This window comes from Vanellus vanellus (assembly GCF_965231255.1).
Source record: "Vanellus vanellus genome assembly, chromosome: 11".
Taxonomy (NCBI): domain Eukaryota; kingdom Metazoa; phylum Chordata; class Aves; order Charadriiformes; family Charadriidae; genus Vanellus; species Vanellus vanellus.
In genome coordinates this window covers 3,518,455-3,532,027 of record NC_138916.1, presented here as the reverse complement: position 1 = coordinate 3,532,027, position 13,573 = coordinate 3,518,455, and the positions used below count along the sequence as shown (strand labels likewise).

Below are 13,573 nucleotides of genomic sequence, written 5' to 3'. Positions count from 1 at the left end.
GAAATACCTTTTTGAAGTGAGTGTCTATCTACAGCCTGCCTCGACGCAGAGCCCAGGCCCACGCACTGGTGGGAGAAAAAAAAAAAAAAAAAAAAAATAAAATCAAGATTTTGGGTTAAAAACTTGGTGTTGTGTTTAAACAGGCAGCAGAAACGGCCCCCGTCGTAGGGTGCTTTGCCTGCACCCAGTGTAGAGCAGGAAGGGCTGCTGGACCCAGGGAGCAGCCCAGGGCTTGATTCCCCAGCCCGAAGAAGGATTATTTCCCTGTCCTTCATGCTGAGGCCGTGGATAAACGCTTGACCTCAGCTGCCAACCCTTCCGTGGCTGAGATGATACACCAGCCCCTCTGCTCCCTCTCACAGGAACCCCCTTGTCACCACTCGCAGGAGGTTCTTGTGGTCCCTCAGGGCTCTCACAGGAGAAACAGGTCAAGGAGGGAAAGTCAGAGAGTTTAAGCAGAAACACTGGGCCGCACAGGTCCAGCTGCTGCAGATGTGCTCTCCGGCATCCTTAGCACTAGAGGGTTTTACATGGGTAAGGAGAGGGGAGGTTAAGTGAAAGTGATGCCTGAAGTCCAAACCACGCAGGTTTTGGCTTTGATGGAGGTATAGGGAGGACACCTGACAGCAGCAGCTCTGCTCCGGGGAGAGCTCTGCAGCTTACCACTGGACTGGACAGATTGTGGCTCCAGTTGCCAGCTGAAGATGCTCCTTCCCCTGCTCTCATCTGCGACGACAGCCTGGATGAGGCGGGAGTTGGTGGGAGCAGGACCATCCCCCCAGAACAGAACCTCCTCTCGTACGAGCACTGAGCCGTTCCTGGAAGGGAGATGAGATGGTGGGCAGCCCACCTCCCCTTTGGGAACGGCTTTAGAGCCCCATCCTCCTCCTCACGCTAACACCCCACCCAAAAAGAGGTCTCAGGTGGCTTTATCTGGAGCTTCAGACACTTCCAACCCAGGATCCCTTGGGATGATGACCCTGGGGAGGGAGCACAGCCCCTCACAAGACTTGTCCAGAGCATTTTGGTGGGCAAACCCTTCCCTCCAAGCCATACCCACCCCTCTCCATTTGTTGCCCTGGGGCAGATCTGCATACTCACAGGCACTGGAGGACATTCACCTGCAGGAAGGTCTCATACATGGACAGCCTTTGGTTTAGCTGGAAAAAAGCAGCACCTCTTAATTGAGAAGATTCCCCCCTGGGAAGGTGGCCCGCACCAGGAGGTGTGTGATAAATACAGGGGGACTTTGGCTCATTTTGCCCCGGGTAGGACATGATGGTACCCCCAGGGTACGCCGGGTCTCTGGGGATGGTCATGGCAACCCCATCAGCCCAGAAACAGCAGCCAGGAGGGAATACCCCAGCACCAACGCGGTGTGCAACAGCCAGGCCAGCAGTGAGGGGGAGTCCGGTCCCACCCCAAACCAAGCACCCCAATCCAGCTCCGGTGGAGCAGTGCCAGGGCTTTACTTGTCCCCACCGTGTCCAGGTGGGTGATAGACCAAGCCAGGGCAGATGCAGCCTCCTCACCCCAGCAGGGCTTCCCTGCAGGAGCTTCTCAGCTGCGCCCAGAAGTACCCAAATCTCCAGCCACCAGCTCCTGAACTCACCATCAGCTTCACTTCTTCCTCCAGCTCCCTGAAGCTCTGCTGCTCAGGACTCATGGGCTAAGTGATGCTCACTTGTGATGCTCAACAGCCGGAACCACAAGGGTGATGCACTCATGGGTGGAGACCACGCAGGGGAGGAGAGCCCAGCGGGGTGGGATGCAAGGAGCTTCACCCCAGGCCCACCATCATCACCTCAGCTGGGGTGAAGGCCTCTCCGGCAGGTGCAGGGAGGTGTTCTCTGGCTGTGGAGGGGTGCTGGGAGGCGTCGGAGCGGCCGGGCATGGACTGAGCATTAGGTGTCCCTCCTGCTGGCTCAGCCGTGGTCTGCGAGCCGAGTGGGGAGCTGGTGGCACGTGCAACCCCAGTGGAAATCAGCACATGGGATGGAGATAGTGAACTTGTGGTGCTGGTGTGGGGCGCAGCCTCAGAGTGATGCTCCAGAGAAGGGGTTTTGAAGCCGAGAGGCGGCTGCCAGAGACCCGTGGCTCCAGGAGGGAGAGAGCATCCACACCGACACCCCAGAACCCGCAGAACACACCAGCATCCTCCCACCCCGGGTAGTTGAGCAGGCCCCCACATGTTGCCACCAGATTGTCACCTGTCCCTCTCTGGGAGGCTGGCGAGCCCGGCTGAGTGTGAGGAGGAGGCAGGGAGCTCAGGATGGAGCAACCAGAGAGCCCAGGCTGTACGGGACAGCAGCGGCACACAGGCAGATGACCAGCACCGGGAGGGCTTTGCACCACAGTCTGCTGGCAGTGGTGGCCACATGGACAGCAAGACCCAGGGTCATGGCCACAGCATCTTCTCTCTCACCACCAAACATCTTTTTTTGGCTCTATGGAAGTGATGTCCATAGGGTCTGGTGGTCCTACCCCTCTGCTCCGCTTGGGAGAGGTGGTGGGGAGAGCCCAGCCATGGAGAGGAGCAGCAGGAGGTTTAGGCTGGGTCCCTCCAACCTCCCCCAGCCCACCCCAGCGACGGTGGCTGGCCCAGCCCCAGAGCCTCCAGTGCCAGGAGACACCTCATCAGCACATCTCCCCGGTCCCCAGCAGCACCGAGCAGCTTCTCCAGCATCGGGAATGTTTGTGCCAAAGCTCAGCATCTCCCGGGAGGCTCCTGGGGCAGAGCAGGGCTGGAACCAGCTCAGACATTACCTCACCCCCCCACCCAAAACACCCACCTTGGCTCAGAGAACCTCACAAGGGACAACCAGGCTTCAACCCACCAGCAGCACCCAAGGAGAGCAGAGCACTAAACCCCTCACTCCAGCCCTGCGCTTTGATCTCGTTTCCCGTGGGGAGGAGCTCCATTCCAGCTGCTCCCAATTAACACACCGACTAATTTGCACTCCCCCAGGTGAAGCTGGAGGGGGTCCCAGCTTCCCTCTGCTCCTCGTTAAGCCCTTGGCAGAGGAAGGAGCCTGTTTCTCCGGGCAGGTTTGTTCCCCAAGCACCAGCCCCAACCGTCACGGATGCTCCTCAAAACACCCCTTTTGCAGGGAGCGGGTCGTGGCGGTGCTGGTCCCCCGCCGGGCTCGTGTAATTTGGGCTGAAAAACGTGGTTTGGGGAGATTGGCTCTCAGAACCAGACAGATTTCATGCTTCTGCTGGAGGCTCATGCGGGGCAGGGTGTCTCGGGGGTCCCCGCTGAATCAGCCCCGGGATGCATCACCCCGGCAGCAGGGTACCGGGGGGGGGGGACCGGTGCCAGCCCCACTGTACCCCACAGCTCTCCTGTCCCCTTTCTGACAGATGCGCGGACCCCTCCACGAGCATCCTCCTCCCGGGCTGTCACCCAGGGGTGATTTGGGACACACACCCCCCCCCCCACACACACTCTGTCCCCGGAAAGGTGCCGCCGTGCCCAGGCTGGCAAGCAGAGACCGAAGCACAGCGCGTTTGAAAACGAGCCAAACCCTTTTAATCAGGCGAGGCACCTCTTAAAATTCGTATTCTTACAAAATATTAAATAAAGTGAAGGAACTTTCTTCCCTGGAACCTCAAATATATATATATATATATATATAAAAATTACAGTATTATTAACAAACACTGCTTTCCAAACCGCTTGACAACGCTATGCACAAGACGCGGCGGTGGCAAGGGAGAGCGAGAACAGCCGAGTCCCCTTTTCCCGTCCCCCGCACAGCCAGTACATCCCAGTGGAAAACCAGAAAGGCACCCACAGGAGAGACGGCAGCGGCAGCCGCCGCCTCCCCCGGCTGGCAAACACACCTTTCGGCTAAAAAGAGTCTATGGTAGGGGTAGGGTGTTGTTTGTTTTTGTTTTTTTTATCTTTTTTTTTTTTTCTCCGTTTTCTTAGTTTAAAATAAATATATCCTGTAGTGAGATAAAAAAACCCAAAATAATAATCCTCATTTTGTTCCTCCACGCCCTGCGTCAGCTGGAAAAAACACCTGAGTGTCGAGTTTGTAAGGCCTCCGCTGGGTACCACCGCCGCGGGTGACTCCATCCCTCCTCGGCTGCCGGGATCCCTCCCGGGATGCTCATCGACCTTCCAGAGCCCGTGGGACGGAAAGGATCTCTCCTTCCAAGGTCTCGCAGCATCCCTCCCCTCTCCTGCCCCTCCGGGCTCACCGTGTCTTTGTCACGCGCAAAGGGTTGTCCCCAAGCGTCCGTCTCCTCTGGGACAGGCGGGATCGGCGCTGTAAAGTGGTTTGGTTTTCTTTAAGGCTCTTTCTTTAAAATCTTCCTTGCAGCCTCTTTTCAGCTCCAATCGGGACCAAAAACTCTCAGCCCGAACAGCCTCGCTCCCGCCGCCTTGGTCCAGCACAGTGGACAGGTGAAGCCACGAGTTTAAATAAAAAAAAAAAACCCCCAAGTATAAATTACTAATTTTTTTTAAAAAAAAAAACAACACATAACCTGAAGACAGCAGCTCCTTATAAAGGTAAATCCGTAACATTTTTAAAATGTCTTCATTTAAAACAACAACAACAAAAATATCAGTCCTGTGACTACGGAAGTTGTGACTCCCTTGAGCCTGAACGTCGTGTTAAAGTCTCTGTATGAAGACTAAAGACCAGGAGGAAGGTACGTTTATTGGGAACGCCGTGTGTGAAGCGGGAGAGGCGAGTTAGAGGAGAGGGGAGGGGACGCGGTAAATCATCCCCGCAGCAACCAGCTTTTCTCCAGGGCTGGGGACAGCGGCGTGGCCATTTCCACGCTCCTCCCGGGGGTACAAACGCCGCCCCAGCCCTCCGGCTCCGCCGGGAATCCCGCCATTCCCTCCCAGTTCACCGGCTGGTGGTGGACGGAGATGGGAGATGCGCTAAAAGATGATGCATTAAAAGAAACGAAACCCCGAAACGGGCTTGAGCCCACCCCCACTGGGATGGACCGTGGTGGCCATGGCGTGCTTGGAGCATCTCTGGGTCGTGTGGCAGCTGCCACCAAGGGTCATCCTCGGAGGGTCGGTGGCCTCCAGGCACCAGCAGCCCTAGAGGAGGACTGGTCCCCATCCTTGGGCGCAGCCGGTGGGAGCCCAGCATCTCCCCGCGGGTCTGCTGGTGATCGCCCGCTCCGTCTCAGCATCCGCGTCGCTCCGGAGGGGACCCCGCTTTGGGGATGAGCGGGACATGCCCCTTCTCGTCCTCGGCTGTTGCCCTTGGCACCTTCCTTCGTGCCTCCTTTTCCCTGGTGCTATCCATGGCTATCGTTTTGCCATCAGCTTTCGGTGCCTCCGGGCCAGGGCTACCTGGGAGAGGAAAAAGGGGTTGGGGACTGCAGGGTCTTCACCTCCCTGTCCCGAATAATCCCCGCTTCCAGCCACAAATCCCCCCCCACCAGCCCAGCCTGGGCAGCGGGGCCCCTCGTGTGCTCCTCCCCAGCCAGCCCAAGGTCCCCGTCGTCACCGCAAAGACACGCAAATACACGTACACCTCCACAGAAATCCTATAAATACATATAAACGCACACACGAGGAGAGTTACCTACTTGGGGGGGTGCTGGCCAGCCTGCGAGCTCGAACCTGGAAGACATAGAGTTGGTGGCAATGGTCTTGAACAGCAGCAAAAGGACATCAGGCGAGGGAGAAGCGGTGGGAATGTCGCCGGTGGGATGGGACAGTCGTGGGTGACAGGTCCAGCACGCAGGGTGCATGCTGCCCTGCTCCCAGCGTGTTCCCGAGCCACTTGGGAGGGGGAGAGGTGGCCTGGAGGTGACTGCCACCTCCTCAACACCCCAGGGACGATTTTTCTCACCCAGGCAGGCAGGGACACACCACCCCTCCCAGCTCAAGCTTTCTCCCTCCACAACCCATGGAGAAAAGCAAAATATTCTGCTCCACAGAGCCCTTGGTAGCACAAGGATGCTGAGGGACCACGCAAGTGATGGATGCTCCCACCAAACACCAACATCCCGGAAGCAGATGTGGCTGGGGCTTCCCTGGAAGAGTCTCATGGCCCCACTGGTGTCACCAACCCTCCACAGGAGACAACGGGCTACCTACCGAGCTGCTGCCTGATGGAGTCATGCCAATGGAGGTTCAGCAGGTCCGGGTAGATGTCGGGGAGCTGCTTGAGGGCCAGAAGCTTCAGCATGCGTGAGGTGCAGCTCTTCAGCTCTAGGTCCCTCAAGTGCCTCTCCTCCGAAAGCGTGGTGGGGCGCAGCTCCACCTTGTGCTCCTGCAGCACTTGGTCAACGGAGGCCCCGGGGAGCTTGGGGAAGAGCTTCTCCTTCACCACATGGATGGGGATGAAGACGGCTCCTGCCCGGACGACATGGGGGAAAGGACACTTGCGAGCAAACATGAAGGTCTCCAGCTGAGACAGCAGGTTGGTGAGGAGAGTGGCCACATCTTGAAAAGCCAGCCAGATCTCTTTGCCTTTGGTGGCCTTCTGAGGTTCGGGGATCCTGGAGCCGTTCTTGGGCTTGGGGGGGGATTTGGGCATCTCTCCCAGCTCCTCCGCCGCCTCCGCCTTCTTCAACCACTCCTGCAGGAGCTCCGGGGAGGACCTGGACACCGAGCACGAAATAACGTCGCAGAGCAAAGCGTGCAGGGTGCTGAAATACTGACCGGCGGAGGTCTGCGGGGCAGAGACCTCGCACCGCCCGGGCAGCGAGACGCTCTCCTCTCCCGGCAGGCGGGGGGCTTCGGGCAGCGGGGGCTGCTGCTGCGACTCCGGGCGAGCTCCCTGTAGAGCGGAGGGACCGGGCTGCGGGGTCGGGGGGCTGCTGGCCAGCGGGGAGGCGGGGAGGGTCGGCGGCGGCGCGGGGATGCTGCCGGAGGGGACCGGTGGAGGTGGTGGGCTGGGTTGGGGGGCGCGGGGGCTACCGGCCGGCTGGGGGGGCACGGTGCCGGGCGGGCGGGAGCGTAGGATCTTGTATTTTTTGAACATGAAGGTGGCCGAGCTCTGGAAGTTGCTCTTGTCCCCAGAGCCCACCTCGACGAGCAGTGGCAGCGCCCGGGGCTTGGCCCCCTCTCCCACCCTCGCCTTCCCCCCCGCACCCTCTTTCTCCTCCTCCGCCTCCTCCCTGTCCGGCGTCCCCTCCGCACCGCCGACGGGTGCCCGGGTCTCCCCAGCTTTCTCCAGTCTCTTCTTCAAGCTGAGGTCCAGCACGATGTCCTCGGGGGCCGCATCCCCTCTCCCCACCCCGCCAGGGCTGCCCTCCTGAGACCCCGCGTCTCGGGGCGCAGGCTTTGGCTTTTCGGGGACCTTCCCGTAGCAGCTTTCCTCTCGGCTCCGGACCGCGTCGCTGCCCGTCTTCAGCTCCCGGCCGGCCGCCGTTCCCGCGGGCAGCAGGCTGGACGTCGCCGAGACATCCCTGAGGGCTGTGGGCTCCCGGCTGCCCCCCGTGTTTCGGGGTGGGGTGTCCCCCCGTGGATGCTGCCTGCAGAAGGGGACCCGGGCTGAGCCCTCGGTCCCCTCCAGGTAGTCTCGGTAAGGTGCCAGGCTGAAGACGTTGTTGATCACCGGCATGGGTGGGGAGGAAGGAGAAACCTCGCCGTCCTTCGGCCCCTCTTGGGGAGAGGCGGATGGAGAAGCGGGGACGAGCTCCTTGGCTGCATCCTTCACCTTGCAGGCATCTCCCTTCCCTACGACGACGGGAGCCGGTGGTCCCCCGCGGGGGTTCTCCCGGGCAACCGGGCTGGCCGTCCTCCTCCCGTGGTAAAGGGGGTCCTGCTCCCCTCGGCCGGCTTTCACCCACCTCCCTTCTCCTTTGGGAAACGCCTCCCTGCAGCCCTCGGGCACCTTCTCCGGGGGGCCGACGGGTTGGAAAGCGCTGTTGTGCCTGGCCGCCGCTCGCTGCCTCTCGCAGCCCGGCTCCGTGCCGGCGAAGGAGGTGCCCAACCCCGCCGCTTCGCCGGGGCTGAAGGCAAAGCCAACGCTCGGCAAGTAACCGGCTCGCCGCGGCGGCTCGGCATCCCTCGGCAGCACCGCCGGCTTGGCAGGCGGCGACGCCACCGCGCCGGCCGCCCTGGGCACGTAGGTCTCCGAGGGGGTGGGAAAGTAACTCCTTGGGGTTTGGGGTTTAAGGTAAGAGCCGGGAAAGGGTTCCCCGCTTCCCGCAAAGCCGAAACCTTTGTAGGCGCCGGGCTGCGCCTCCACGGTGGGGTGGTAGAGGAGGGCGGCTTTATGGAGGGGCAGCGGGTAGTGGGCGTGCGGGTAGCACGCCGGCAACCTCTCCCGGTACGCCGGGCCGGCGACGGGCGGCGGGAGCTTGGACCAGGGGTCCGGGCTGAGGCTGGGGACGTGGGGCACCTTCCTTTGGCTGTGGGCGACGGCGGGGCAACCGGCTTCCAGCAAAGGGGTGCCGGGGGGAGCCCCGTATTTCTCAAAGGCGGCGTAGTAAGGGGAGAAGGCGAGGGGAGAGCCCAGCTTCTCCTTGGTGGGCAGCGGCAAGCCGGGGTGCAGCGGCAGGAGGTTGAGGTCGGGGTGGAGAACCCTCTTGTGCAGCCCGGTGCCGCCGTGGGGCTCGCCGGGGCGGAGAGGGTGGGTGGCGGGGAGAGCCCAGTCTGCGTCCCCCGCTCTCGGCTGCAGGCTGTCCCCCCGGGGTCCCAGTGGCAGAGCCATCCTGGGGTCCACCAAGCAGGCGGGGGCTCGGTACACCGGCTTGGGGACGGCCAAAGGGGCCGCCTTGTTCACCGCCACCGGTTTCTTCACCGGGAAGGGGTGTCCCGGAGCTGGCGGCGGACTGGTCCACTTCTCCCTCGCCATCAGCAGCTCCCGCATCAGGCTGTCCTTGCCTTTTTCGGTGCCGGGGGGCTGCTGCAGCCCCGTCCCCAGGCTCTCGGGTCGGTACAGCCGGCAGCTCACCGGCGGCGGCCCCTCGGCCGGCACGGGCTGGCTGCCGGCGCCATAGTGTAGGTAGGCGGCCGCCGGGCTCCAGCGCGCCGGGGGCTGCTCGGGGCCGTCGGGGCTTTGCAGCGGGCAGGCGAAGTAGGAGCCCTTGTAGTTGAAATGGTTTTCGGCGGCAGGGTTGGGCAGGGGGCTGGGTTTGCAGAGGCCGGCGGGGAAAGCGGCGGAGGGGGGGTCCGGCTCCAGCCGAGGTAACTTGTTGAAAATCACGGGGTCCAGAGGCTCCAAGTGCCGTTTCGAGGCCATCTATACGTTGCTGCCGGCGTCCCAACCGGGGTGCGTGACGGGAGAGGAGAGTTGACCTTCCTGAACGGGACACGGAGAGAAAATATCATGAGCAAACCACGTTCCCCACGGGAAGCACTCAGCCGGCGGTGGGATGGCACAGGGCGGCAGTGTCCGCCGAGTGCTCCCCCAAAAGCCGCCTTGCCCCACACACCGGCTGGAGAAAGCGTTGGAGAAAGCACGCTGGTTTGCACCCGCAGCTTTTCCTTACTCGTTTCTGATGCTCAGCGTCCCGCTGGAAGGCTAAAGGAGAGGAAGGGAGACACGGAAAGACCCCCTCGCCCCACACAGCGACTCGCTTCCCTTCTCCCATCCTCCCGGCACCTGGCAGACATCCTAAAAAAGAAAACCCACCCACCCCACCCCAACTGAACAGCAATATGCGATCCTCAGCGTGGACATTGGGGATGCTGTCAGGAGCTCCCTTCCCTCGGTGTTGGCCAGGGTGGGAGCCTGAAGCCGGCAGGGGGCAGGGGGGGATCCTGGCAATCTGGCTCAGCATTTCGCCGTCTGTCTCCTTGGAAAAGCCCTGGAAACCTCTCCCCGCTTTGGTTTCACAGCCTCAATGAGCCTCTGGTGCAGGCAGCGGGGAGCAAAGCCGGGGCAGCTGCCGTGAAGAGCCACCAGACTACGGCGAGGCACAAAGTGCCCCAAATTCCGCCCCCAGTTTCCCCTTTCAAGCTAATTTGAGGCTTTTCCCCCCAACGCAGCAGCCTGTGGCTCGGGGGGAACCTCTCCTCCTGCGGCTCAGAGGGACCCTCTCCCTTATGGTCTCTTCGGATTCGGGGCTGTTGCTTTTGTTGTTGATTTTGGGGCCCGGGTGCTGCCCCGCGGTCCCAGGCGGTGTGTGCCAGCAGGTGGAGCTGGCAGACCGTCCCAGCACGGCCCCGCATCCCCTGGGCATGGCGAGTATCCCCCCAGTATCTCCTGGCATCCCCCAGCATCCCCCCAGTACTGCCCAGCATCCCACTGGGCCACCTGAGCATCGCTTGAGCCCCATGACCTTCACTCGACCATCACCCAGTATCCCCCCAGCATCACCTGAACATCACTTGAGCCCCAAGAGCATCACTGGACCATCACCCAGTATCCCCCCAGCATCACCTGAATATCGCTTGAGCCCCAAGAGTATCACCGGACCGTCACCCAGTATCCCCCCAGTACCACCTGAGCATCGTGTACATCACCCGAGAAGCCCCAAGACCCACCTGAGCATCGCTGGACCGTGGCTCAGCACCCTCCCAGCATAGCCAAACATCACCCAGCATCCTCCCAGCATGGCCAAACAGTCCCTCCCAACCCCAGACCAGTGCCGTTGCTGCTGGCTGAGCTATTTCAGGGGTTCATTCAAGGAGAAGCCGACTACACGTTGCCACGTGGCCACCCCAAAACGAGCCAAGGGCTTTCCTTACACCCCGACTGGGAGGATGTGAAGCAGGAGGCGGAGGCGGGGGGGATGTCCCCAAAGTGGGTTATTTTCCCCTCCAGCTCTGCCCACCCACCAGCGGCCGAGAGGGACCTGTCGGGAGGGTGGTGTTTAAACGCGTCTCCCCGGGAGATGCTGCGGGGGATCCCTTCCACACCGTGACGACGCTCGGGGCGGAGAAGCCGGGCCAGAAACCCGGGATCTTGTGACTTCCGACGTTTCCCCGCTGCTTTTTCCCCTTTTCCCCGAAACGCACCCGTCTACAAAACCCGCGGCGTCGGGGTCGTTGTGCAACCGGCCCGGCTGTCACCGCGGGACCGGTTGATGCCAGCGGGCACGTCGGCAGCGCCGCCGCAGTCGCCCCCTTTAAATCGCCTGCAACCGCACCACGGGGACCCCTTTTTTGGGGAGAAGGAGGGGAAAGGCCCCGTTAACCCCGTTACCAGGGGACCTTTCCCCTGGGGAACACCCCGACCCTTTCCCACCCGTTTCCCATCCCAGCCTTGCTGGAGGGATGCGGGGCAGAGCAAGTCATCCCGCCGCGGCGGCCGGAGCAGGGCACGTGGCTTCTCTGATGTCTGATAGGGGTTGAGCTCATTAACCTCATTAGGCTGAGGGCACTAATGGGCTCCTTCTTTCTACGAAACGCACTGGGGCCGTCCCTACACCTGTGCCATTCCAGACCCGAGAAAACAGCTCTGCATCAACCTTTCCCCTCCGGGACTATCCCCTTGCAGCCGGTGGGGTGATGCCCCCCCTTTCTCCCCGCCACGGGAGAGCTGCCGGAGCCGGGGGGGGAGGAGAGGGGCAACCCGGGAATCAGGGCTGGGGGGGGGGGATGCCTGGGTGAATGCTAACACGTGTGGCGTTACCGATGCTTGTGATACCGAAACCCCGTCCGCGGCTGGGGAAAGCAGTGGGTGGATTAAACCCAACCGATTTATTCCTCTTTTTTTTTTTTTTTTTTTTTTTTAATTCCCCCCCCCCCCCCCCCTCTCCTTCGCAGGGGTTTTTCCCGCCAGGGGCTGGTTGGCCGGGAGGGGAGAAAAGTAAAACTAAACAAAAAAAATAAAGCACGTGCCTCCCCGATAAGCCCTCGCGGGCCGCAGCCAGCTTTATCCGCCGCATTTCGGATGCCGAAAGGGCACGGGAACGCTCCCCGTGCCCCCTTTGCCGGGGCTCCGAGGCTGCCAGGGATGGCTCAGCCATCTCTTTTTTGCTCCGACAGCTCCGAACAAGCGCGGCTGTGTCTCTTATCGCCGGGGCAGTCAGGCGACAAGCGCGGCGGCTCCCCGGCATTTCCTCCCCAGGATGCGATGATGCCCTAACGCGGCGGTAAATAAGCAGGACGCCTCTCACCGCGGCCTCCCGCCTCCTCCGTCGCCACGTGATGCCAAGAAACAGCCGCCAACTCCCAGCCAGCCCGCAGGAATCAAGAAATAAAACCCCCAAATCTCGTAAACCCGCTGGCATCGGGCATCCCCGGCTGTCCCGCAGCCCCCCAAACCCTCCGAGATGCCCCCCGGGGTCTCTGCGGCGGAGGGTCACCAACGGAGGGGGCTTTCCCCGTGTCACCCCGAAGCGAGTGGACTTCTCTCCCGGTAAGAAGGAGGTTTCCCGTTCGGCTGCAATATGGGTTTCACAATCGCGGGGACTTTGGGTCCCTGCCGAGGAGGTCACCTTTCCCATCTCCCCGGTGGGTTTTGGATGCGATCGCTGGCAAGGCTTCCCCCTCCCACCCCCCCACCCCACCCCCCACCCCGTTGCGGTCATTTGGGGGAGCAAACAAGAGGCCTCGGGGGGGTTGCAGCTCCCTCATTTCACACCGTATCCCTCTTCAAGAAAGTTTGCGGCTCCCGAGCTTTTCCCAGGTAGGCAAAAGCACAGCCGGAGCCTTCACTGGGACCAAAGCAGCTGTTTTTTAAGACAGCATCCTCACCGAACACGTGCAGCAAGCCATCGCTTGTATTGCAAATTGGGGTGTTATTCCCAAAAAAGCCCCAGCAATATTCACTTATATATATATATATATATATATATATATATATATATATATATATATACTTAATTAAGCATGCACAGCCACCAGAAGGGCACAGCGACCGCTTCCAAAATGGCACCTGAGTATTTCGGGGGTTAAAACCCCTCCGATGGAGCAGTACGAACCCATCGACCCGACTCCAACCCATCAGCGTCCCCACCCGGGTTGGGGCAGGGACGCCCCGGTTGCTCGCAGACCCCCGGGGCATGGCAGCATCGCACCCTCCCGCCTGGCCATGAGGCACCGACCTGGCGAGGGATGGATGGAGGGACCCACCGTCCGTCTTTCTGTCCCCTCCGAACTGCCACAGCCTCACCGCCTGCGTGGGCAACGCTACCCTGAGCACCAGAATGACCCCTGGGTGGGTTTACGGTGTCGCAGGGGAGGGTGAAGGCGCTTTTGGCCCCGCGTACACATTGTGCATCAGCCGCCTCATCCAAAGTGTCCATAAATGGGTAAAAACCCTGGAACCGGAGCCTGAAGCCCATTTTTCCCTGCGTCGCCCAACGAGAAACAGATGATCTGCAGGAAAACGTTAATCTAGGGTACAGGAAAGTGTGTGCGGGGGGGGGGGGGGGGGAACCCCTCCTTCAGTGCATCCCTCCGGGTGGGAGCTTCACCCTTCCCGGGGGACCCCAAAGGCAAGCGGGGGACGGGGCGGCTGGGGGGTCCCCGGTGTCCCGTCCCCCCCCCACTCCCGCCACCCGCCCGGCTCGGCGGGGACCGGAGCCCCCGTATCCCTCCGGCTCCGGTAAGTCCCCTCCTTGTCCCGTCCCCCGGACTTACCGGCGGCGGCAGCGGCGGCGGCGGCGCGGTGCCTCCCCCGGAGCATCTCTACGGGGCCGGGCGGGGGGCTCGGCGGCGGCGGCGGCGGGGGGGGCGGGGGCG

At 61.7% G+C, this 13,573-nt stretch overlaps 1 protein-coding gene across 1 annotated transcript; it reads right to left on the bottom strand.

Moving 5' to 3' along the window:
• Positions 1-5,564: 5,564 nt before the first annotated feature.
• Positions 5,565-9,179, bottom strand: LOC309676275 (uncharacterized protein C15orf39 homolog; the record flags this gene model as incomplete). The annotated part of the gene is made up of 2 exons (XM_082488788.1): positions 5,565-5,602; positions 6,083-9,179. 2 exons carry the CDS (start codon positions 9,177-9,179, stop codon positions 5,565-5,567), a joined length of 3,135 nt encoding a protein of 1,044 aa, XP_082344914.1.
• Positions 9,180-13,573: the final 4,394 nt, after the last annotated feature.